Genomic DNA, 27371 nt, shown 5'->3' with positions numbered 1-27371 from the left:
AACTGCCGTGCATTTAAAATAAAAATGCCTGCTACTCAGTAACAGTGCAAGGTAAATTTTTTTTTAAAAAAATTCTGTACTTCTCAACTATAGGGTAATTACGTGTAAAAAAAAATCCAAGTATTTAAAAATGGCCAAGCAGTCATCATTGGATCTTTTCATATGGACTGACCCATGTGGCTTCCAATTTTCTCTTGCAAAAATGTGGTCCATGCGCTTGTGACATTGTGCCATAGTCCATCTTGACACATTTAGTACCAAATGTTTGGACATTGTTGCACAGTCCTGATTTCTGGCACATCTTGTGGATAAAAAAAAAAAAAACTGATATCGCTGCCCCATATTTGTCAACTGAAGAATAACTTTATTCGAATACTTAATGGTGTCTGTGTCCTCACCCAGACCTTGTCGTCTGTGGATCATGCTACTCTGTTCTATATTTACTGGGTTTTGGTCTTGTCCTTGGTGCACTGTTGTTGCCAGGCTTCCATCTTAGGTCCGTTTCACACTGGGACACTGGTGGCGGTCACTAGCGACGGTCACCGACAGAGATACATTCGTTTGAAGTGGAGCATTCAATCGGAACTCTACACTGCCTCACCGAGCCACTGTGAGCCAGCAGTGACTCACCCTCACCACATATGAAGGACAAGGTCACTGTGTTCACAGCAGTCACTGCTGAACATGCATTAGTTTGAATTGGAGTGTTCACACTGGAACATTGACCACAGACACAGCACTGCAGATTTGCCAACTTCAGTGTGTGCAACCTTTTGTGGCATGGAACTACAACCACTGGCCATGATAAAGTTATCGAAAACTTGCTCACTGAGCTCGATCTTTGCCTCTTGATACTGATGTTCCCACACATTCAGCGTGGCATATGGGTCTTTTTTGGCCATCGATCTTTATAGTTGCAGCACAGGTCTTGTCCTGTCCATCCATTGTAGAGTCTATGATGCATGTGTGACAATGATCATTTTCCAATCGTTTTGACGTGTTCTCGTTGTCACTTGCCTGGATGTCCACACAGATGGATTCTGTCCAAAGCTGATTGGGATGTTTCACCAGTGCTGTCACCCTTTGCACCCTGCCACATGGTGGTATGAGGCAGTTGTCCAGAGCACGATTGCAGCCATTCTATCCGCAGCTGACTCTGACTTGGTGTCCCCAATCGAAAGGCAGTATCTCGGTGGATCCCGAGATTGCCACAGCCATTAGAGATCGTGGGTGGGCTCTCTGATGCCATAAGCAACAGCCATCAATGTAGCAACTCATTACCTTTAAATGGCTGTGCCCTGGACTGCCATCTCAAAAAAACAATAGAAACGAGAATGCTTGGAGCAATATGTTGCTACCATTGTACAACGTTCTACTGCTTCGCATGTTTTTGTGAAGCTTCGGTGCCTCTATGGACACCAGTTCTCCACAGGTGTACCTGGTATCTCTGTAATGAGCGAAGTGGCGCAGTGGTTAGCACACTGGACTCACATTTTTCAGTTGCTTCAGGCAAAAACCCACGTCCAGACACCCAGTTTTAGGTTTTCCATGTGATTTTTTTTTTTTTTTTTTTTTTTTTAAATTGCTTCAGGCAAATGTCCGGAGGTTCTTTTGAAAGGCCACGGCCAATTTTCCTCCTCATCCTTCTCCAATCCGAGCTTGCGCTCAGTCTCTAATGAGCTTATTGTCTACAGGATGTTGAACACTAATCTCCTCCCTCCTCCTCCTGGTATCTCTTTGAATGATGATGACTACACTGATCCAGATGCTGTTGCCAAAAATTGTGCTTTTCGTTATGCTTGGGCCTCTGCATCTGAGAATTTTCAGCCTGCATTTCATGTCCACAAACAGCTGGTAGAATGAGTTCCTTTATCATTTATTACACCTCACCTGGAACATTGTAATGCTCTGTTAAGTGAATGGGAATTCTTCATTGCCCTACCTCTTTGCCCTGACATGGCTCCAGGGCCAGAGCGCATCCATAGCTAAATAGTCAACCACTTATCAGTGGATTGCTAGTGTCACATCCTTGCAATGGAGTGGGGATGAGTTCCCCTCTCATTGGTGAGAAAGCTTGATTGTTCCAGTATAGGTGCTGGGTAAGTACCCCCTCGAGATGGGCAGCTATCACTAATGTTCTCTGCAAGTTACTTGAATGTATGTTGAGCGGATGGCTTAGTTGGTACCTTGAGTCTCGGGAACTTGTGGCTCCATCCCAGGGTGGTTTCTGCCAACTACTGCTGACAGTTCTGCCTGGAGTCTGATATTTAGTCAGCCTTTTCCCCGCTGTGGGATGACGACGGTTCAAACCCATGTCTGGCCATGCTGATTTAGGTTTTCTGTAATTTCCCTAAATCACTTTAGTCAAATGCTGGGATGGTTCCTTTGAAAGGGCACGGCCAACTTCTGTCCCCAATCTGATGGGACCAATGACCTCACTGTTGGTCCCTTCCCCCAAACCTTTTTCTCGCATCAACAACTCATTGCTGTCTTCTTCGACTTGCATAGGGCTTATGACACTACATGGTGTCATCCTTTACCTCTATGAGTGGGGTCTCTGGGATCTGGAACTTCTTGTCTTGCCGTCCTTTCTGGGTTCAATTTGGTGCTTCCCACATTACTCCCATATACAAGAGAATGGTGTCCCATAGAGCATTGTATTGAGTGTGCCCCCTTTCTCTAGTGGCTATCGAAGGTCTAGCTGCAGTTGTGAGGTCTACAGATTCGGTCTCCCTGTATGCTGACGACTTTTTGGATCTACTATTGCTCCTCAGTTGTGGCTGTTGCTGAACGTCGACTGCAGGTTGCCGTTTGAAAGGTGAAGTTGGAGGCTCTCATCTGTGGCTTCCGGCTTTCTGCCAACAACATGTCGCGCACTTCTGTCGCTGTCTTACTGTCCATTTCCAACCAGAACTCTACCTCGATGACCAAATGGCCTGTGTGGTGGAGTCTTATCAGCTTTTGGCATTGGGCTTCCATGCACCGTTGACATGGCTTTCCCTTCTTCACCGACTTGAGCAAACATGCTGGTCACACCTTAATACACTTTGATGTCTCAATAACACCAGCTGGGTTGCAGACTGCTCTACACTTTTGCTGCTCTACAAAGCTCTCAATCTGCACACCTAGATTATGGGAGCCTGGCATATGGTGCAGCGTCACCTTCAGTATGCAGATGCTTGACCTAATACACCATTTTGGGGTCTGATTTGTGACACCTGCCTTTCAGAATAGCACTGTGAACACAGCTGTTTTCATTTAGGAAGATGAGAGTATTTGCAGCAGTTTATAGTGTGTGTCTAGTAATTCATAATCATGTCTTGGCTGTTCACTCAGTATGATTCTGAATTGTATTGTGGATAATCGGATTGAACTTCACTCTCCATACACTGCAATTTGAATGGCTTGTTGGGCCATTGGTGCTCTCAGTTGCCTTCCATCATATGAAAAGAGGATAAATTGTGACTAACCTACAAACTTCAAATCAGCTACTGTTTACGTTCTGTGCTGTTTGGTGTATTAAAGATATGAACAATGGCTTTTTGTGAGGTACCTGACTCCAAATGTGCATGGCATAAGTCCTCTTTGCAATATTCTTTAGGATACTGGCTGAGACCGACCTTCATTCAGTGACAGCAGCAATCCCTGTCGAGTTTGAACTCTTGTGTCTGGTCCCTGTTGGTTACGCTCTTTTTACGACCACTGTTCTTATGTCTCATTTCATGGTTGCAAATGGTAGACCATTCCTTGTATGTGTGTAGATTTTCTATGAGTTCCCCAAATCATCTCATATGAACATATTTCCTTGAATAATGCCATCATGAATAGTCTCCCTCATCAGAATTGTTACTCATCCTCAAATGTTTTCAATTGTAATGGTGTGTGAAATACTAGCTCCCCTTTCCACATTAGCACCAAGCTATTATTATCACACCACAACGCTGTGGGATACAACTCCACAGAATGTCTGTTTCAACACTCTTTGTGCTCACTTTGCAGTTGGCTATGGCTGATGGTATTTTCTTTCAGGAGTGGGGTGGTGTTATCACTTGCGTACTGAAACTACACAGTCTGATAGATACTAACAATTAAATTTATATTGGGCACTCCCGTTGAAAGCACTACTATGTGCTTATCATTTCTTTGCAGCCATTAGAGAAGATATGGTGGGTAGAGTGTGTGCCATGAAGTGTTTTGTGAGGTAGTGGAATGCAGGGAGTTGGTGCCCCCATCACTTAGTTTTGTCAACAAGAGAAACATGCCTCATAGTCAGTGTTCGTGCAGACTACCTGTAAAGTCAAGACCGTAATGTAAAAATTTGAGTATTTGTTCATATAAAAATGTTAAATAAAACAACTAAGATTTTCATTACAGATATTTTGGTTCCAGCTGTGTAGTAGTAATTTAGACTGATGCATGTGTGCTTTTTACTGGAAGTCATCTGAGTATTACTGTTTAAGGACTAGATAGGAAGTGTTTCATCTTCGAGTACCCACTAGTATTTGTTACTAAAACTTCTGTGTGTAGGGGTGTCAGTAACTGTGATTATGGAGGTTCTTTGAACATTAAATTGACACATTTATGTGGTACATATTGTTCTTTTGCAGGGTGCAGAATACCTAAGCCAGGTAGAGTAGTAACTTAATATCTGTTTTTAGTTGAAATTTGTTATTACCTTTAGCTGTTAGTAGGAACCTAGCAAAAATTATGTAATCAGTAGAAATTTATTTATTCAGAGGACGCCGGGACCCAGGTGCAAGACCAGAAGAGGATGAGTCACCAGTGGTGAAGAAGAGGCCTGGAGATCCAAGAACTGTATTTAGCAGGTAACCCATTAGTTAACTTTATTAATTTGACGTATTTTACTTTGTCTGAAGACTTAGGAAAACTGGGAAGCTTCCTCAGCTTGCTTCACAAGTTCTAATAAATATCAGTATCATTTCCTCCACTTCTTTTATTGAATGCTGGCAGTATAAACAATTGCCTGTATATGTAATCCACCCTAATCGCCATAATTTTATCCACTGTAGTGGTGCCTGATAGATTTGTAGATCGGTGTGCATGTAATCTTAAATTTATTTGCTAAAACCTTTTTATTTGATTTCTGAGCGTGAAAAGAAATTCTTTCATAACAGTAAATTAAGCAAACTAGTTTTTAATTTGGACTGAGGCTTTAGTTACATTAAGGGAGACACAGAAAACCACCAAATGTTGGATATTTGTAAGTTATAATTGGCAGTATTTTGCTGATGAACTGGGTTTCTGTAAGCTGACTGTAATTTGGCTTCTGGAAGGTTCCATTGCTTAAAGATTCTGTTGGACGAGTTACTTGGTATGTTTGTTTGTGGTTTTCTTATTGTTCTAGAGGAACATCATGATGATAAATAATGTTAGGACCTACTAGCAGACAGCATTTACAGGTTTGCAAATAGTAAAAGAAGAAGCAAAACCAATGAGGAAGCCTGTGCTGATGCAAAAGCCAGTAAAGCTGTAGTTACAGCACTGGTTAGCTGTAAAGTCAAAGTGTTCAACATTTTTGAGAGTTGTTTGAATCTCAGCAAAGCCTAGATGTTCACACTACTATGGCATGCAGGGAAGAGGACAGATTCTGGTGTAGCATTGGATGTGGGTTTGGTGACAATCCTTTATGTGAGCTTTTCGTATTCTTATGATCTGAATTGTAATCTGAAGACATCAGTAAAGCATGGAGAGTTGCATTTCTTTTCTCTTGCGCAGTGTTTTTATTTGCATTTCAGATTTTTGAAGGTGTGTTGTGATTTAACTCCAACAGTTGTTATTTACCTGAAAATTAGTATTAGACTAAGAGGCTGTTGGGAGAAAGTTCTGGTTCTTTGCGGGGGAAAAAAAAAAAAACCTTAGCAAAGTTTACTAGTGAGGAAATAAAATGGATTATTTCTCTTGAACTGAAGTGTTTTATTTCAAGTAATCGGTGAAGAGGTAAAGTAATGACCTCATAGTATATTGCTGTGTGTTATGTATCATCTGCCATGGTGTGGTAATATAGGAGTTGCTGGTTTTCTTCCCACCATGCAGTTATTTATCATTTGACTATTGTGATTTCTAGAAGGTTCTGGGACTTACTTATTCGTGGAGTACTGTAATGTACCAGAACATTTTTGTGTTTACAAATAAAGAAGAATACTCGGCCAAGGAAGGCAATTGAGCTTTATATGACAATATTGCTTCCAGCTCAGTGGTTAGATGAAGAGTTTATTTGTTGATAGGTGGACAAAAGCTCAGTTATGTTCAAAGTCTTGTTCAATTGCCTGTCAATGACTAAATGTGTTCAATGTGACATAGGTTGGTGAAGATGCCACGTAGCTGTTGGTGTGACTCCAGTACACCTTCACAAAGGCCATTGTCTTTACAGATAGGAACACAGCACAGACAATGCATTGTCCGTATGATCTGCATTATCAAAGTACCAATGGATGTGAAAATAGGTAGCATATGCACCATGAACCTTGGACCTTGCCGTTGGTGGGGAGGCTTGCGTGCCTCAGTGATACAGATAGCCGTACCATAGGTACAACCACAAAGGAGGGGTATCTGTTGAGAGGCCAGACAAACGTGTGGTTCCTGAAGAGGGGCAGCAGCCTTTTCAGTAGTTCCAGGGGAAACAGTCTGGATGATTGACTGATCTGGCCTTGTAACACTAACCAAAACGGCCTTGCTGTGCTGGTACTGTGAATGGCTGAAAGCAAGGGGAAGCTACGGCTGTAATTTTTCCTAAGGGCTTGCAGCTTTACTGTATGGTTACATGATGATGGCGTCCTCTTGAGGTAAAATAGTCCTCCATTCGGAACTCCAGGCGGGGACTACTCAGGAGGACGTCATTATCAGGAGAAAGAAAACTGACGTTCTACGGATCAGAATGCCCGATCCCTTAATCGGGCAGGTAGGTTAGAAAATTTCAAAAGGGAAATGGATAGGTTAAAGTTAGATATAGCGGGAATTAGTGAAGTTCAATGGCAGCAGGAACAAGAATTCCGGTCAGATGACTACAGGGGTTATAAATACAAAATCAAATAGGTTTAATAACGAATAAAAAAATAGGAGTGCGAGTAAGCTACTACAAACAGCATAGTGAACGCACTATTGTGGCCAAGATAGATACAAAGCCCATACCTACCACAGTAGTACAAGTTTACATGCCATCTAGCTCCGCAGATGGCGACGAGATTGATGAAATGTATGATGAGATAAAAGAAATTATCCAGATAATGGTAAGACAGAGATTTAGGAACCAGGTTTTGAATTGTAAGACATTTCCAGGGGCAGATGTGGACTCTGACCACAGTCTATTGATTATGAACTGTAGATTAAAACTGATGAATCTGCAAAGAGGTGGGAATTTAAGGAGATAGGACCTGGATAAACTGAAATGACCGGAGGTTGTAGAGAGTTTCAGAGAGAGCATTAGGGAACGATTGAGAAGAGTGGGGGAAAGAAATACATAGATGAAGAATGGCTAGCTTTTAGAGATGAAACAGTGAAGGCGGCAGAGGATCAAGTAGGTAAAAAGACGAGGGCTAGTAGAAATCCTTGGATAACAGAAGAAATATTGAATTTAATTGATGAAAGGAGAAAATATAAAAATGCAGTAAATGAAGCAGGCAAAAAGGAACACAAACGTCTCAAAAATGAGATCGACAGGAAGTGCAAAATGGCTAAGTAGGGATGGCTAGAGGATAAATGTAAGGACGTAGAGGCATATATTACTAGGGGTAAGATAGATACTGCCTGTAGGAAAATTAAAGAGACTTTTGGAGAAAAGAGTACCACGTGTATGAATATCAAAGAGCTCAGATGGAAACCCAGTTCTAAGCAAAGAAGGGAAAGCAGAAAGGTGGAAGTAGTATATAGAGGGTCTATACAAGGGTGATGTACTTGAGGACAATATTGTGGAAATGGAAGAGCATGCATGTACATGAAGATGAAATGGGAGATATGATACTGTATGAAGAGTTTGACAGAGCACTGAAAGATTTAAGTTGAAACAAGGCTCCAGGATGTAAACAACATTCCATTAGAACTACTTATAGCCTTGGGAGAGCCAGCCCTAACAAAACTCTACCATCTGGTGAGCAAGATGTATAAGACAGGCGAAATACCCTCAGACTTCAAGAAGAATATAATAATTCCAATCCCAAAGAAAGCAGGTGTTGACAGATGTGGAAATTACCGAACTATTAGTTTATTAAGTCACCGCTGCAAAATACTAACATGAATTCTTTACAGACAAATGGAAAAACTGGTAGAAGCTGACCTCGGGGAAGATCAGTTTGGATTCCGTAGAAATGTTGGAACATGTCAGACAATACTGACCCTACGACGTATCTTAGAAGATAGATTAAGGAAAGGCAAACACACGTTTCTTGCATCTGTAGACTTAGAGAAAGCTTTTGACAATGTTGACTGGCATACTCTCTTTCAAATTCTAAAGGTGGCAGGGGTAAAATGCAGGGAGCGAAAGGCTATTTACAATTTGTACAGAAAGCAGATGGCAGTCATAAGAGTCGAGGGGTATGAAAGGGAAGCAGCGGTTGGGAAGGGAGTGAGACAGGGTTGTAGCCAATCCCCGATGTTATTCAATCTGTATATTGAGCAAGCAGTAAAGGAAACAATAGAAAAATTTGGTGTAGGTATTAAAATCCATGGAGAAGAAATAAAAACTTTGAGGTTTACTGATGACATTGTAATTCTGTCAGAGACAGCAAAGGACTTGGAAGAGCAGTTGAACGGAGAGAACAGTGTCTTGAAAGGAGGATATAAATGAACATCAACAAAAGCAAAACGAGGATAACGGAATGTAGTCGAATTAAATCAGGTGATGCTGAGGGAATTAGATTAGGAAATGTGACACTTAAGGTAGTTGATGAGTTTTGCTATTTGAGGAGCAAAATAACTGATGATGGTCGAAGGAGAGAGGATATAAAATGTAGATTGGCAATGACAAGGAAAACATTTCTGAAGAAGAGAAATTTGTTAACATCGAGTATAGATTTAAATCTCAGGAAGTCGTTTCTGAAAGTATTTGTGTGGAGTGTAGCCATGTATGGAAGTGAAACATGGACGATAAATAGTTTAGACAAGAAGAGAATAGAAACGGTGCTACAGAAGAATGTTGAAGATTAGATGGGTAGACCACATAACTAATGAGGAGGTATTGAGTAGAATTGGGGAGAAGAGAAACTTGTGGCAAAACGGTGCTACAGAAGAATGTTGAAGATTAGATGGGTAGACCACATAACTAATGAGGAGGTATTGAGTAGAATTGGGGAGAAGAGAAACTTGTGGCAAAACTTGACTAGAAGAAGGGATCGGTTGGTAGGACATGTTCTGAGGCATCAAGGGATCACCAGTTTAGTATTGGAGGGCAGCATGGAGGGTGAAAATCATAGAGGGAGACCAAGAGATGAATACACTAAGCAGGTTCAGAAGGATGTAGGTTGCATAGGTACTAGAAGATGAAGAAGCTTGCACAGGATAGAGTAGCATGGAGAGCTGCATCAAACCAGCCTCTGGACTGAAGAAGAAGAAGAAGAAGAAGAAGAAGAAGACGACGACATCTGTACCTAACTCAGATAATGCCAAGATATTCACATTCAGCAAATTTATTTCGTATTAACGTGGGATGGCTATCAATTGTCATTAATGTCTGTTCATCCAGACATGCAAGTAAGTGGGTATGAAAACATTAATGAGTCAGGTACACATCATGGAAGCAGCAGAGTTTTAGGAAAAACACTGGCCAATATTCGGTGAAAAGGCTGAAGGGATTAAAGTATGTTGCGGTGTATAACATGTAGGATTACGTGATATGTCTTCCATATGTCAACTTGTACTTGGGTAGTTCAGCCCAGTGGTGATTTGAAAACAACTAGAAGCTCAAGAGGTGGGACAAATTTCAGGTGGAGATTGAAAAACATTTAGTGACAACCAGCAGAAGATCTGAATGCTGAAAAACAAATGAAGAATGGAGCCAAATGTCGGGGAGATGATGCAGACAGTATATTCTGTTTTCATGCTGTTTCTCATCTTGAGCCTGAATATGGCAGAAACTGATGAAATTACACACGTATGGAAGGGTGAAGCAGAGGACATCTGTCAAATGTTTCTTTTGAAGGATGTTATGATGAAAGAGGATATCATCAAATGGTGCCAGCCCATTGACACAATGCACAGAAAAGAAAGACTTTCAACAGGCTGTCCTGGTCTAGGACACTCTCCAAAGCGTGACCGTCATTCTACACTGCCAGAGGTTCAAGTTGCAGAAACCGGAAAAATTAATGAGACGACAATCTGCAGAAGTGAGAACTTCATAGATGAAAGTTCTCAATGGATGCCAGTTACCAGAATATTAGGCATTCACATAGATATTATCATAGGCAACCAACCTGTTCAGGTGCTAGTAAAGTTTGGGGAATATTGTATTGGTATCAAATGCTTGACATAGAGTGTAACAATACCAGAGAAGGAAAGTTGCTACTCACCGCCATTAAGACCTTTGTCAGCAGTAGACACACACATGCGCGCATGCGGGATTACCATATAGTGGAGATGCTGAGTCGTGATAGGCACAATAAAAAGATTCACACAGTTAAAACTTTCGGTCATTAAGGCCTTTGTCAGCAGTAGACACACACACACACACACACACACACACACACACACACACACAAACGCAACTTGCACACACGTCTGCAGTCTCAGAGAGCTGAGACCATACTGCAAACATCAGCACCAGTGCATGATGGGAGTGGTGACAGGGTGGGGGTAAGGAGGAGGCTGGGGCGGGGAGTGGGAGGGATAGTATGGTGGGAGTGGCGGACAGTCAAGTGTTGCAGTTTAGACGGAGGGCAGGAGAGAAGGTGGGGAAGGGGGGAGGGGGTAAGTAGTGGAAAGGAGAGAAATAAAAGAAATTAAAAGACTGAGTGTGGCAGTGAAATGACAGCTGTTTAGTGCTGGAATGGGAACAGGGAGGGGGCTGGATGGGTGAGGACAGTGACTAACGAAGGTCACTGTCCTCACCCATCCAGCCCCCTCCCTGTTCCCATTCCAGCACTAAACAGCCGTCATTTCACTACCACACCCAGTCTTTTAATTTCTTTTATTTCTCTCCTTTCCGCTACTTACCCCCCCCCCCCCCCCTTACCCCCCTCCGCGCGTTCTCTCCTGCCCTCCGTCTAAACTGCAACACTTGACTGTCTGCCACTCCCACCATACTATCCCTCCCCCTCAGCCTCCTCCTTACCCCCACCCAGTCTCCACTCCCAACATGCACTGGTGCTGATGTTCGCAGTATGGTCTCAGCTCTCTGAGACTGCAGACGTGTGTGCAAGTTGCGTTTTTGTGTGTGTGTGTGTGTGTGTGTGTGTGTGTGTGTGTGTGTGTGTGTGTGTCTACTGCTGACAAAGGCCTTAATGGCTGAAAGCTTTGTGTGCATCTTTTTATTGTGCCTACCACGACTCAGCATCTCCGCTATATGTTGAGTAGCAACTTTGCTTCTCTGTTATTGTTACATTCCATCCTAGATTTTCCATTGTATGACATATAGTGTGGAAGATTGGAGCTCCAGATTGATGAAGCTATTCCAAGTCCACTCAACAACGATGTTTCTGGAAGAGAGATTTTTCCCCCACCGTCATAAATAAGACATGCTATGGTAAATTGCCTGAACATTTAGTATAAATGTAAAGTTCTAGTCAAGTGCGAAGATGTGCTTAGCCTCGCAAAAGAAATGTATATGCCAGTGAAGATTGTATTGATCACAAGTGGACGAAGAGAGCTGTCGATTGCCAACTTCTATAAATGCTGTCAATGAGTGGTGTCTAGTTTCTAGAGCATTCAAGCCCGAAGTGGATAGGAAGCAGACCCAATGACCAATTGTGAAACACAGTACGTATCAACACCGAGGATAATACCCCTCATATCTCAGAACTGGTATAGGGTGCCTCCAGCTCCATCAGTAGGAAGAGGAGTGGATGCCGTGCTGCATCATTCAGCTATCAGAGTGTCCTCAGTCCTCCCCTGTGATCTTCATTTAGAAGAAAGATGACATCTGGTGTTTTCACATCAATTACAGACTGACAGAATCACCACAAAGTGTGTATACTTGTTGTTATGTGCTGTTTGAAGGGAGTGAGGTATACTTCATTGTCGATGTGGCTGAAGGGGTTGACTGGGAAAAGCCTACTTTCAGGGCAACTAACGGTCTCTGTGAATTAAAAACTGTGCTGTTTGGTCTGTCTAATACTCCAGCACTTTGAATGCATAATTGACAGCCAGTTTTAACATCTTAAATGGAAGACATAGCGTTGCTAATTGAATAATGTTCGTTTCATTTGAAGAGTGTTTAAGTAGCTGGAGGTATCTGCATCACCACTTATATTCCTGCTATCTGCAATTATTTATCATTTGACATCTGTGGTTTCTAGGAGATTCTGAGACTTACTTGTTGACACAATATTGTTGAATAGAAGCACACTCTGATAGGGCAGGCAGTTCAATTCTGAGTGTGCTGTTACATGTGCTTTATAATCATGTTTTAAATTTGAAGTGTCATTTCTTGTTTTTGACACTGCTCGTAACTGTTACTTGATTCCATATTGTACATTGCAATATTGACCAATGGTCAGATACAGGCTCTGTTTTGCCATGTAGTGAGATTTCTACAAGGTTACGCGAGTGGTATGCGAGTTATAACGATTTAAACTTGCTCTGGAGATCAAAACAAGGTTGGTAGCCTTTATCAAAATCATTCTACAACTGTAGGAGTAAAGGAAGTTGGTAGATGTTGACATGTAATGTTTCCGTAACTGACGGTGATGTAATTACATTGCATAGCAAAATTCTGTGGTGCATCACATGGTGCACACAAATGATGAAAAGAAGAGGGGTAAGAACTATTTGACTTTAGTACTAAAAGTCCAGAATAATACAAATCACAGCTTTGATACTGCATTTGTTTAGAAGATACAAAAAAATTTCATGCATGTAATCTGTAACATACAGGCTGCCTACAATTTTTTAAATTTAAACTTGAGGATTCAAGAATTTCATCAATAGAGAGTGAAGACAGTGAAGCTTTGAATGTGGAAAAGTTTAGTCCATGCAATATTCATCGTGTGGCTTAAATTACTGGCTTGATTCTACTTGGTGCCATCAGTTTAAAAAGATTACCTCATTTTTTTGGATGATGTGGTAAATCATCACAATAACACACATAGGAGGCATCTGTGTTTCTGAAGCCTCATTTTAAAAGAAAAATAAAACATGCCACTGCTTTAGGCTTATAAACAGTGTAGAATTTAGTTTCTGTTTCATACAGTTGTTTGCTAAATGCCTGTCTGGCTGTAATAATTGTTGCACTGGCAGCAAAGAGACTGAATTTATGTTCAAACTCTTGTCTGACCATTTAAATTTATGATTTGTATAGTTCCTGTTGATCACTTCAGGTGGCTGGTGGTTCATTCCTTCAACAAGTCTACAGTCATTTCTATATCTCAGCTGTTTTATTAGTGATCCAGTGGTAAACTTAAACAGCACTCACGGATTAGGCCATAGCATGTTCTGAGAGGCTGACTGCTACCCATAAGGCAGTGTGAGGAGTGATTTATGATTGTGGGACATTTGAACTGCATGTCGCGAACTTGCCAGCTATTATTTCCAGTAACTGAATCCTGATGGTCCAGCTGCTTATTAATTCAAGCAGTTCCTCATTTGGCCTTGTGGAGCTGAGGGACTACCTCAGAAAAAAGTCTGAGGGGTACTAGTAAAAAACCCAGGTCCTTATCTACTGAAGGCAGTGACACTAACCATTTGGCTGTGGAAATGTTCAGTGGCATAACCAGGAAATGGGGGGATTGATGGGGGCCTTGTCAGTGCTAAAATTAATCTTTATTATCTATTCTCCACTTTCCTTGCTCAATTAAACAGGCCTTTAGTTTGGTACACACCATTTTACAGTGAAAGCAGCATTTTATCTTGAGATATTTTGTAGTTACAGGATGCAACAGTGGAGCTCAGTGGTGTTGAAAGATGTCAGAAATGAGGCAGCCTGTGACTGTTAGATTGATCTTATTTTGACCACTTACCATTTGTTTACATCAGCATCACATAATGTTGCAAAATGTTTTGAAAGCGCTGTCTGTCCGACATTTCCTTTCACATGTATTGTGAAGTTGTTGCTTCTTGCTTAAATTCACTCCCTGTGACCAGAACTGAATAAATGTTTGTGAAGAGAAATCATTATGTGCTCTTAATTATTTTATTGATACGTAAATACATATTCTTATAACCTTTAATCACCAATAATTGTGTGGATATTCAAACACACTCACTTAGAAACAATAGCTGGTTACATGATAACAACTCAGTACCTCTCATTCGACTGCCATGCCGTGACATGCGGCCGGCGCCGTTCGTAGCCGGGTGGCGCTCCCGCGCTCAGCCGAGTTGCGGAGCGCCTCTATCGCCGTTTGCGTGTACTGTTGTGGCGGCACTGTAAATGTCGTGGCACTGTCACAACACTTTTCCCCCCTTGAAAAAAAAAAAAAAAAAAAAAAAAAAAAAACAAAAAAAAAAAAAAAAACACTCACTCCCTTGGAGACATGGACAGTGCGGAGACATCCATGGCCTCTTGTGAGGGCCCAAGAAGATCCCGCAGAGAGACACGAGAGTATGGTCAAAAATGTCCAGGACGGAAGCTCGTGCGTGGAACGTGCCTCCTGGACGAGATGATGGGTGAAAACTCCGGAGCAGCATCCATAGGTGTCGTGGACCTGGGGGTGTGCTCCAGCGAGATGGGTCCTGGAGAAGGCGGCGTTGTGACTGGGGCCGGTTCCGGCGTACTCGGAAGCGGTAGCGACGTCGGCTGCAGCCACACGTACGGGTGATCGGCAGCAGCGACAGGACTGGCGTCTCGGGCTGGTGGAGGCGAAGGAAGGGGCGGTGGCACCGGCGTGGCCACAACTAGTGGGCGCATCTGGTCGTAATGGCGAACAACCATGCCGTCATCCATACGTATTTCACAAAGCCGGCGGCCGCGAAGAGCCTTGACCACCCCTGGAATCCATTTAGGGTGAGATCCATACCCTCGTGCCCACACGTCGGCGCCCACCGAGTATTTTCCCGCACTAGGGGACACAGCACAAGACCTCACGGGGTGAAGCAGGTGCAGTAGAGTGCGCGGTTGGCGGCCATGCAAGAGTTCAGCAGGGCTGCGATCACCCAGAGGCGTGAAGCGATAAGAACTCAGAAATTGCAGCAGAGCGTCATCTGTGGAAAAATCACTAAGGAATTTTTTCATCTGGCTTTTGAAAGTGCAGACAAGGCGCTCGACCTCCCCATTCAATTGTGGATGGAAGGGCGGTGCTGTAACATGATGAATCCCTTGTCCAGTACAAAAATCACGGAAGGCCTGTGAAGAGAACTGAGGGCCATTGTCCGTGACGATCGTGGATGGAAGACCTTCTAGCGCAAAGATTTTGGACAAAGCCAGCGTCGTCGCCGCAGTGGTGGGCGACGGACACCGAGCAACAAACGGAAACTTCGAGAAGGCGTCAATCAACAGTAGCCAATAAGTACTGAGGAAGGGGCCGGCAAAGTCAGCGTGCACCCGTTCCCATGGCTGCGCCAGATCAGGCCACGGAGAGGGCATTGTATGAGGTGCAGCCAGTTGTGAAGCACACAGACCACACGCAGCAACCATGTGGGCGATGTCCGAATCAATACCGGGCCAATAAACGAGCCTGTGGGCCAGGGACTTATAGTCCGAGAAATACCCCAATGGCCTTCATGCAACAGTTTGAGAACATCTTTGCGAAGAGAGGCTGGCACCACAACCTGTGGAGATGCGCCATCCGTGGCCAGAAGAACAACACCATCACGAACAGACAGACGAAGGCGCAAGGCATGGTAGTTGCGAAGGGGATCCGATGCCCGGTCCTTGGTCCTGTCCGGCCAACCCCGTCGAACAAAACCGATCACCTGACGCAGGACCGGGTCCCGTGCAGTAGCCGACACGACCTGCGAACCTGTAAGTGGAAAACCCTCGACCACACGACGTTCTTCCTCATCAATGTGGAAACAGAGTAGTTCATCACGATCGAAAACCGGGTCGGGGCCCATCGGCAATCGCGACAATGCGTCAGCGTTGGCGTGCTGGGCCGTGGGGCGATAGTGAATCTCATAGTGAAAACGAGACAAGTGTAAGGCCCAACGTTGCAGGCGGTGAGCTGCCTTATCCGGAAGCGACGCCGATGGGCTGAACAGAGAGACCAGCGGCTTGTGGTCGGTGATGAGGTGAAACTTAGAACCATACAAAAAAACGCTGAACTTTTTTAGAGCATAAATGATAGCGAGCGCCTCCTTTTTGATTTGAGAGTAACGCCGTTGCGCATTGTTGAGGGTCTTGGAAGCATAGGTGATGGGTCGTTCCGACCCATCCTCATACCGATGGGCGAGAACAGCCCCTAGGCCATACTGTGACGCGTCAGTCGCCAGAACCAAGTGCTGACCCGGACGGAATGTGGCAAGACAAGGCGCCGACTGCAAATGAGCCTTCAGGCTGACAAAAGCCTGCTCACACTCGTCGGACCAACAGAAAGGGACGTTTTTGCGTAACAGCTGATGCAGAGGATGAGCTACTGCCGCCGCAGATGGAATGAATGTGTGATAATAAGCAATCTTGCCTAGAAACGCCTGAAGTTCTTTGACCGTAGACGGCCGGGGTAGAGCGTTAATGGCCGCAACGTGCTGACGTAGAGGACTTATACCCTCACGGGACAAGTGGAAACCAAGATACACAATGGAGGGTTGGAAGAACTGTGACTTGTCCAGATTGCACCTCAACCCAGCCGAATGCAAAACCCGAAACAGGGAACGCAAATTGCGAAGGTGCTCCTCAGTGGAGGCCCCCGTGACAACAATGTCATCCAGATAGTTTATGCAGCCGGGAACGGAAGCTTTCCAAAAACCGCTGAAAAATGGCCGGCGCGCTAGCGACACCAAATGGTAACCACTGGTACTGATACAACCCACAAGGAGTGTTGATGATGAGAAATTCCTTGGAAGAAGCATCCAACGGCAACTGATGATACACCTCCGATAAGTCAAGTTTGGAAAAGAACTGGCCCCCAGCGAGCTTGGTAAATAACTCCTCAGGACGGGGAAGAGGATACGCGTCAATGAGGCTCTGAGCGTTGACAGTGGCTTTAAAATCACCACACAATCGCAGACTCCCGTTTGGTTTAGAAACCACCACGATGGGCGATGCCCATTCGCTGGAGGTAACAGGAAGGAGAATCCCTGAAGCTGTTAACCTGTCTATCTCAGCCTTGACAGGTGCACGCAATGCCACCGGAATAGGGCGTGCCCGGAAAAACTTAGGGCGAGCTGTAGGTTTAAGAGTAATGTGGGCTTCAAAATCCTTGGCACGACCCAGACCAGCAGAGAACACGGACGAAAATTCAGAACACAATCCATCCAGCTGTTGATACGGAATATCCTCAGATATGAGGTGCACATCATCATCAATGGAGAACCCGAACAACTGGAAAGCATCATAACCGAACAGGTTTTCAGTGCCCGCATGATCCACCACATAAAACTTGAGGGGCCTAACAACAGACTTGTAGGCAGTGGAAGCATCAAACTGGCCAATGATAGGAATTTGCTGTTTATTATAAGTTCTCAGATTTCGCGTAACTGGAGACAAGGGAGGGGAGCCCAACTGCCAAATACGTGCGAGAATTAATGAGAGTTACTGCAGAGCCAGTGTCCACTTGCATGCGAATGTCTTTATCCAGAACACGAACAGTAACAAACAACTTATTTGTTTGAGAAAGCACACAGTTAACATCCATGTCTGATGCCTCATCCTCGTCGGCAGGAACTTTAGGGGACTGACACACAGAAGCAATGTGGCCTTTTTTCCTACAGGAATTACACGTGGCCCAACGTTTCGGACACACGGCCCTGTCATGCTGTACGAAACAACGTGGACAAGAAGGAAGCTCGGAACGAACCTGCTTCTGTGGTTGCTGTTTTCGCTGCGATCGTTGCAGCCCAATGCGACGTTGTTCACGCGAGTGAACCGCCGCCACATCTTCGTTCTCCTGTGAAACAGGCAAATTGTCCGTGTCGAAAGTTGACTGTACAGCGCCTACATCACACCACGCATCTATTTGCGCACCAGCAGCGTGAGACACTTCAAAGGATTGAGCGATGCTTAGAACTTCTGACAACGACGGGTTTGGCAGTTGTAGGGCATGTTGCCGAACTTCTTTATCAGGAGCAAGCCGTAGAATAGCATCCCTAACCATTGAATCAGCATAAGACTCATGATGAGTGTCCGTGACAAACTGACATTTCCTACTCAGACGGTGTAGTTCTGCCGCCTAAGCCCGGTAAGATTGATGGGGCTGTTTACGACACCAGTAGAACGCCACGCGGGCAGCAACGATGTGGATGTTTTTTCGGTAATAGTTAGACAATAAGTCACACATTTCTTGGAAGGACAGAGGGGCAGGCTACCGCAGAGGGGCTAACTGAGATAGCAGCTGATAGATCCGTGGGGAAATCCAAGATAGAAATAACGACTTACACATAGGAGCGTCGACAACGCCGAAAGCCAAGAAGTGTTGCCGCAAATGCTTCTCATAATCCTCCCAGTCTTCAGCGGCCTCGTCATCAGGAGGGAATGGAGGCGGAGAAGAGGAAGACAGACGATGAGTAAGCGACGTTGACAATGGCTGAATCGCAGCAGTCAGCTGTGTTTGTTGTGCCTGAATAGCAGCCGTCAGCTGTGTTTGTTGTTCAATGAGCGCTTGCATAAGCTGTTCCATGTCTGCCCCGTCACGAACACACAAATGCACAACGCAGTGAAAATTTCCGACCTCGTCGCCAAAAAGTGTTATAACTTTTAATCACCAATAATTGCGTGGATATTCAAACACACTCACTTAGAAACAATAGCTGGTTACATGATAACAACTCAGTATCTCTTATTCGACTGCCGTGCCGTGACGTGCGGCCGGCGCCATTCGTAGCTAGGTGGCGCTCCCGCGCTCAGCCGAGTTGCGGAGCGCCTCTATTGCCGTTTGCGTGTACTGTCGTGGCAGCACTGTAAATGTCGTGGCACTGTCACAACACATATGAAATATAATACTTTAGGATTAAAGGAGACCACACACCAGAAAGCAGAAGCACTGAGTTGTTGGTAGGCACCACAAAAGCGTGCTGGCTTTCAGAGTAGAGAATACACACACACACACACACACACACACACACACACACACACACAGAGAGAGAGAGAGAGAGAGAGAGAGAGAGAGAGAGACACCTGTGTCCTTACATGGTGCTGGTTAGACTAACAATGCCAATGTTATTTTTTGGCAGGTGGGCTGGTTGCAGTGGTTGGTGTTGGATGGGTTAGGAAGAGCAAGAGGGAGGTGGAAGGCAGAGAGAGGGACTGAGATGGGTGGCTAGTGGCGTTGAGGTAGGTGGCCAATTTGCTGGTTAGTAATCGGAAAGGGAGGGGTAGCACAATTGTAGTAGCCTTTGGGAAGCAGCACATGCTGAAGGCAACATGGGCACATGCATTGGGAGGGGTTGGTTGGTTGATTTGGGGCAGGGGACCAAACAGAAAGGCCATCAGTTCCATCGGATTAGGGAAGGATTGGGAAGGAAATCGACCATGTGCTTTCAAAGGAACCATCCTGGCATTTGCCTGAAGTGATTTATAGAAATCTCAGATAACCTAAATCAGGATGGCCAGATGCAGGTTTGAACCGTTACCCTAAACACTGCTGCACCTCGCTCGGTGCATTTTCAGGGGTCAACAATGCAGAGGCGGGGTAAACTATTGGGTTTAGTGTGCGGGGACAGTGGGGTACCCGAGATTGAGGCCAGGACCATTACAGGAGCAGAGGATGTGCTGCACTGCACGATGTAGGGGCATAGGCACACTTGTCTCTGCGTGTGTGTTTGGGCCGGGGGAAGTTGTCTTTCTTTTGTGTGTGCCTAACAACAACTCAGTGCTTCTGTTTTTCGGTGAGTGGTCACCTTTAATTGTAAATAATTTACGTTCTACAGTGACTTTCCTACAACACTTTATAAAGTAAAATGTTTCATTAGGTTTTATCTTATGTATTAGCGCTAGTACTTCAGTAGTACTTCAATCCCATATGCAGTTAGAACCAAATAAAGACACTGGTCTGACAAAATCTGTACAATTTCTCTGATGTTCCTAACTTATAAAGTCATCACGGATATCACACACACACACACACACACACACACACACACACACGTTTAGCCAGAGTAGATCGTTAATTGGGAATGACACATTATGAGATAATTAACAAATCAGCTTTTAATGTGTGTGTTCTTGAGACCAAATAGAAGTAGTACCAAAATAACTCTTGTAGCGTAGTAGACAGTTTATAACATTCATAATAATAAACTCTCAAATCCATTTCCCATAACTTAAGTATGCAGTCAACCAGGATACAGATTGTTGGGTTGCCTATTTTTTATATACTTATGATACTTTTTGTTGTCAGGTTGTCTGGGCCACCAAGGGCCAAACGAGGTGACACCCCTGATGACGATGAGCTCCCTAACAAGGTGTGATATGGCATATTTCGTGTTTGTTTCACATGAGCGTATATTTTATTGAAGGATAATTTTGCAGATTGTAAAATGTCAGTTATCTTTTGTTATAGCCTCTCATATCTTCTCGGGTAATTGCTACACCTAAAGAGTTGCCTTCTCGACAGGAAGCTATGGCTGCCCAGAACACTGATGAGTTGAGCAAAGCAAGGTAAACACTAAAGCAGGTTGTCAGTACTGGTGACACAAGTTACTGTAGTGGCCAAGTATTCAGGACCTTAATTACTAATTTGTTTTAATGTTAGCAGTTTAATTGCTAAAAGTTTTTTAGTTGATGTACATGATTTCTCTGTTATAATAAGCAGTTATGTAAAGGATAGGCTGCTTACTCATTGTGTAGGTCACATGTTGAGTTGTAGACGGGCACAATGAAAATACCGTAGTTCCTGAAGAAGTCAAAAGTAGGTCTAGCAAACAAAAGTACACAGTGGATTAAAACAGATTGCACTGGTCAGTATTTTTCTTACAATAAATGTAAGTGGTGTTCCTTGCTAAGTCATGGATGCTGAATTCGAAAATGAAATTGGTTTTCAGCTATTGGGCTGTTTTTGTGTGACATACTAAACTCTATCTATCAAAATCCTCGAAAATGCTGCAAATTGTTTATCCTTATGTGAGTTAAATTAAATATTTGGTAGATCTAATTGTTTAGAAGTAATCAAAATACCCTGTCAGTTTAAAAAGTTTCGAGGCTGCATTAATAAAAACTAGAATAAGGTTATGATGGTGGTTTTAATGCTTCAGTTGTACATAATCTCCCCCACACGAGTGCAGTGCACAGAACATTCACGGAACCAGGTGAAATTGTCAGAAAAACAGAAATGATGTTCCACTTGTGCCTGACATTCACTCATAAAAGAAGGTTATACTTATGCAAGCTTTTGGAGCCAGTGGATCCTTCTTCTGGCAGAAGGGTTGAAGGGGAGGACTGGAGAGGTTTAAGAGAAGTGGTAGATTTTAGAAAGTCACTCGGAACTGATTGTTAGTGTTCCTGGAGCTTGTATAAGTATAATCTTTTATGTGTAGTGTTCTCTTGCCACACTTAGTGAGTAGATTTTTTTATCTGTCCAGTTACTTGGTATTGTCAAAAATTGATTATTTTCATTGGTTCGTTCACTTGAATGTTGGTTATGTCACAAAAGCATTGACACTTCATGTGAATTTCTGCACTTCTGTCATTTTGTGGCAGTTCCTATTGGTGGTAACTCTCATCACCCGTGACAAACTGAGTTTTGAATGTTGGGCTCCATAAGGTTCCCTTTCTGCGCTGTGACCGTGGAATATAAAATTATAAAGAATGTAGCAACCAGTCATGGAAACATAATTTACTTATCTTGTTGCAAATCGATTTCAACTGATATCAGTCATCATCAGTGCATTTTTAGGCTATGGGTGGGGAGGAGAGAAGAGCACTGTCTGGCAGAGCATGCGGGGTTTAGAAGGTGTCAGGACAATGGGAGTAGGGGAAAAGAAGCATAGGGGAAAAGAAGCAGAGTGGGGGAAAAAACTGACGGGTGGTTTGGCAGAGAGCAGTGCAAAATGAGGGTGAGTGGAAGTGAACTGTGAGGAGGTCATAGGACAGAGGAGGGCTGAAACTGGTGGGTAGAGGGTATGGTGACAGTAGGTTATTATAGGTTGAGGCCAGTGTAATTTCGGGAGTGAGAATATGTTGTAAGTGTAACACCCATCTGCACAGTTCAGAGAAGTTGGTGGTGGAGGGGAGGATCCAGATGGCCCATGTTTTGGAGCAACCATCAAAATCCTGCACGTTGTGTTCTGCTACATGTTGTGCCACAGGTGTCCAGTTCGCTCTTGCCCTGGTGCACTACATGCAGCTGAACATAACATACGTGATCTCAATGTCTGCTTCACAACCCAGGCCATCTGGATCCCCTCCTCCACCACTAGCTTGTCTGAACTGTGCAGATGGGACTTATCCTTCCAAAACATTCTCCGCTCTTGAAATTATCCTGGCCTCAACCTGTGATAATCTGCTGTCCCCACACCCTCCACCCAACAGTTAACCTTTCTGTCCTATCAACTCCTTCTACTTCATTTCACTTCATGTCACCTCACCCACATTGTGTACGACTCTCTGCCAATGTATCCACCTCTTCTGCTCCATTCATTTTTTGCTCCCCATCTGCCCTTCCTATACCCTCCCCCCCTTTCCCCAACAGCTTCCCAACACTTCATCAGGTGGCCTTGTTCTGCCAGCTTCTAGCCTTGCATGCTTCATCAGACAGTGCTCTTCTCTCCTCCCCACCCATTGCTTGCTATCCTTCCACCTTCCCTGCTCCACTCCAGGTGGCTGCTTTTGTTCAACGCAGTAGTTGCAGTCTGGACAGAGCATCTAGAGATAGTGGTCATGTGTGCGTGAGGTGTGCCTGCTTCTGTGAATGTGTGTGTGTTTTCCTTTCTTTTCTGAAGAAGGCTTTGCCGAAAAGCTCATTGTATAATAGTCTATCTGTTGTGCCTGTCTGCAACTCAACTTATCATCTTTAATGTGAGTAGCAGTCAGTCCTTTCATAAGTGTTGATATTCCAACCTGGACTTTCTTCTGTTAAAACAAAGGTATTTGTTGACAGAAATAGGAGAATGTTTGGTGCCTTACTTGGGACTCTGCAAAAATTTCGACAAGAAGAAACTAGAATGCGTGACAAAGTAAGTTATACACAGATTAGCTCTATGACCTGATAGGCTGTATAAATTATTCAATGTTTAATGTTTAATTGCTTGTTTCAAGGAAGAGAAAAGAGCAAAGGTAGAGAAAAAACTTGAAGAAAATGCAAAGCGTGAGAAAGAGGAGTTGAAAAAGGAGCGACAAGAACTCTTCCTGGAAAGAAAAAGAAAACAAGCGGAGATAAGAAAAATAGAATTAAAAATGCTTAGGATTAAAGAGGTTAGTTCTTTGTTGTTATTCATTTGCCCTTGTCACATTGTGATACAAATTTCTGCCCTTTGTCAGATTTCCAGTTGTTTTAATTTGTTTATTATTGTTTTGTACCATAAGGGTCAACTTACTTTGCAATTTCATTTGGAAATTGACATATGTTGTGTATTTCATTTGGAGAATGCGCAATTATTTCTACAGTCTGCCTTGTGAACTACCCAATAGAATTTGTGGATATGTACCTTCCTGATTGGAGTCTGTGTCCTCCTCTGATCCCATAAAAAAGATCTATATATGTTTGGAGCCACCGGATACCAATACTATTTCAGAAATCGTATTTGTTTTACCTTACTCACTAAAATTGCTTCTCAGCTTTCTTTGGCTGTGGAGGTGCCTGTCACTATTGACATATAATTAGAGGCTCATTGCCGTACTGGTCCACTCTACAGTCACTGAGCTACTCTCTTTGCTGACAGTGTTTCCATAATGTTTCTTGTTAGATGCTTGATATATCTGAAACTGTGTTTGTTATGAAGGATTGCTGTACATTTGTTACTAGAAGTTGGTCTCTCATCTTTCAGAAACAGCCCATGACACATTCTTCCCTCCTTGATCTCTTACATGAAAACATAATGAAAATTTCTCAACCTCCTGCAGGAATGGTGGTACATGCCAAAGAAATTTTTTGTAGTGTTGGAACATACTGCACAGTAACTTGATATGCTGAATAGTTTTATTTGTGCAATTGTTAAAAATATACGTGTGTTGTGTTTTCATTCAGGTGGATAAGGTGGAACACTGTGACATCAGAAAATTCCTTGCTTCTGTGGTTTATTGCCAGCAGAAATTCTCCAAATATAGTAAAGTTTTATGAGTCATTGCCCTCATATTTGAATTCAACTATCTATTTCTTAAGCATAAATTTGAAAATGATACTTGTGAAGGGCAGTTTCAAATTTGGAAATTCAGATAACAGTATTGAAAACATTTGAGTTGTAGCATTGGACGAGAAATGATCAGAGGTATATGACCTAGCTGACACCAAAGGCAAATCAGACAGAGCGTGGTATGAAACTTCCTAGCAGATTAAAACTGTGCGCCGGACCGAGACTCAAACTCGGGACCTTTGCCTTTCATGGGCAAGTGCTCTACCAGCTGAGCTACCCAAGCACGACTCGTGCCCTATCCTCACAGTTTTAGTTCTGCCATTACCTCGTCTCCTACCTTCCAAACTTCAGAGAAGCTCTCCAGAACTAAAGCTGTGAGGATGAGTGTGAGTCGTTCTTGGGTAGCTCAGTTGGTAGAGCACTTGCCCACAAAAGGCAAAGGTCCCAAGTTTGAGTCTCGGTCCGGCACACAGTTTTAAACTGCCAGAAAGTTTCAGATCAGGGCACACTCTGCTGCAGAGTGAAAATCTCATTCCAGAATGTGGTGAATTTAGATGAAGAATCTGCTATTAAATATATTTCAACAAGGTTTGTGCTGAGTTAATTTGGGTGTGGGGTGGGCGTGATGGTGGGGGGGATACTATGTGATCAGGCCCAGAGAATCGTGATGTCAACTGCCATGTTATCCTCAGTCATATGACATAATTCAGGTGTCACTTGGAGTTCCATATGATCAACACACTGCTCTTCCAGCCATCATCAGTTATCCAGGCCTTGACACTACTACTCATTCAAGTAGCGCCTCAGTTCACATCATGGAACTGAGTACATTCCATTCCATTCCAGTCTTCCGCCAAGGAAAAGTGCATGGCAGTGCCAGAACAGATGTCCTATGCAAGGCAGTTAGAATTGTTGTCATTGGACTACGGTAATTGAATATTAACCAAAAGTAGACATAATAAGTGGATCATGTTTGGACCATTCTGAAAACAAAAAATTATATTTGAATGCCAGTTCATTACTATAAATGAAACATGTTCATCCACTTCATGCTGGATATGAAACAACAGTCAAAACAGTCTGTGGTAGTGCTATACCAGTTGAAGTGTGATTGATTTCCATTATTTTCTGTCATCAGTGAGAGTGCCATGGGACAGCAGGTTGTGGTTTTTTCTTTTTTAATTAAACACTCCATGCAGCAGAGAATGCCATGAAGTTCTACTGTGAAAACTATTTCTGTAAGATTTGTCCTAATCTCAGTGGATGACCTTTTGTTTTCTATGCCTTTGTGTTTGACATCTGCGTTAAATGTAACAGACAGTTGTGCTCATGTCCTCTGCCCAATCTTCAATGCCAAACAGCTTGAGAAGGAGTTGAGAATGGGTAATGACTTGCCCCACCACTTGACTTGCTTGGATGCCAACCACAAAGTTTTTCTCCATACAATGTGCCAATCACACATTTATTTCAGCAGAAAGATAATAATTTGTAAAAATGTTTTTTTCTTCAAAATATTAGTAGGGTTAAATCAAACAATGGAAACTCAAGGTATGAATATCAACAATGTAGGAAAAGATGCATTGCTACTTATCATAAAGAAGAAATGTTAAGCTGCAGACAGGCACAATTAAAAGATACTTACATAGAGCTTTCTGCCATAGCCTTCATCAACAAAAGAGAAACACACACCATTCATACACAAGCAAGTACACGTCATGTACACATGACGGCCACCTCCGGCGTCTTGGGCTGGATTGGTTGGTATGGTTAGCAATTGAGTGAGCACTTTGAAACCAGAGAAAAAGCTGTAATTGCAAGAGTAGGTACTCATGTTACACTGTGATCTTTGTTACAGCCTTAACAAATGACAGCTGCATGTAACGTGACTTAAGTTTTTCACAAACGGTGTACCTCCTAGAGGCATCTATGCAGCTGAGCTGCTACCATTTGGCAGAGTTAAAAACTGAGTTGCCATAGGAATGTTTATCAGTGTATACACTTTCCCATTCTGGCACTCTACTGACAATTTTTTATCATTGGTGCTCTGTGATTTATGTTTGCTGCTTCAGTGAGGGAAGTTAACCTGCAGTTTGCTATGTGCGGTGTAATTTATTTACTTATGGAGTTGGGTACATGCAGTAAGGCAATATGAGATATTTATCAACCAGAAAAGGCTGATTGTTGGAGTGCACTCAAGTGGAGTGTGTGTCTGAACACTTCTACATGTACGTCCATACTCCGCAAGCCACCTGACGGTGTGTGGCGGAGGGAACCTTGAGTACCTCTATCGGTTCTCCCTTCTATTCCAGTCTCGTATTGTTCGTGGCAAGAAAGATTGTCGGTATGGCTCTGTGTGGGCTCTAATCTCTCCGATTTTATCCTCATGGTCTCTTCACGAGATATACGTAGGAGGGAGCAATATACTGCTTGACTCCTCGGTGAAGGGTATGTTCTCGAAACTTTAACAAAATCCCGTACTGAGGTACTGAGTGTCTCTCCTGCAGAGTCTTCCACTGGAGCTTATCTATCATCTCCGTAACGCTTTCGCAGTTACTAAATGATCCTGTAACGAAGTGCACTGCTCTCTGTTGGATCTTCTCTCTCTCTTCTATCAACCCTATCTGGTACGGATCCCACACCGGTGAGCAGTATTCAAGCAGTGGGCAAACAAGTGTACTGTAACCTACTTCCTTTGTTTTCAGACTGCATTTCGTTAGGATTCTTCCAGTGAATCTGTCTGGCATCTGCTTTACCTGTGATTAATTTTATATGGTCACTCCATTTTAAATCACTCCTAATGCCTACTCCCAGATAATTTATGGAATTAACTACTTCCAGTTGCTGACCTGCTATATTGTAGCTAAATGATAAAGGATCTTTCTTTCTATGTA

At 43.4% G+C, this 27371-nt stretch overlaps 1 protein-coding gene across 1 annotated transcript in view; it reads left to right on the top strand.

Annotated features, from left to right (window-relative positions):
* The window catches only part of LOC126259905 (pinin), a 63891-nt gene that overhangs the window by 20400 nt on the left and 16120 nt on the right, over positions 1-27371 (top strand). The window contains exons 3-7 of the mRNA XM_049956994.1: positions 4737-4826; positions 20592-20655; positions 20754-20851; positions 23289-23364; positions 23447-23602. Of these exons, the coding sequence (XP_049812951.1) occupies positions 4737-4826; positions 20592-20655; positions 20754-20851; positions 23289-23364; positions 23447-23602 (484 nt within the window). The remainder of the gene's footprint in view (positions 1-4736; positions 4827-20591; positions 20656-20753; positions 20852-23288; positions 23365-23446; positions 23603-27371) is intronic.

The sequence above is a fragment of the Schistocerca nitens genome, chromosome 5, assembly GCF_023898315.1.
Source record: "Schistocerca nitens isolate TAMUIC-IGC-003100 chromosome 5, iqSchNite1.1, whole genome shotgun sequence".
Taxonomy (NCBI): domain Eukaryota; kingdom Metazoa; phylum Arthropoda; class Insecta; order Orthoptera; family Acrididae; genus Schistocerca; species Schistocerca nitens.
The sequence above is the reverse complement of the archived record's forward strand: the minus strand, read 5'-3'. Positions and strand labels throughout refer to the sequence as shown.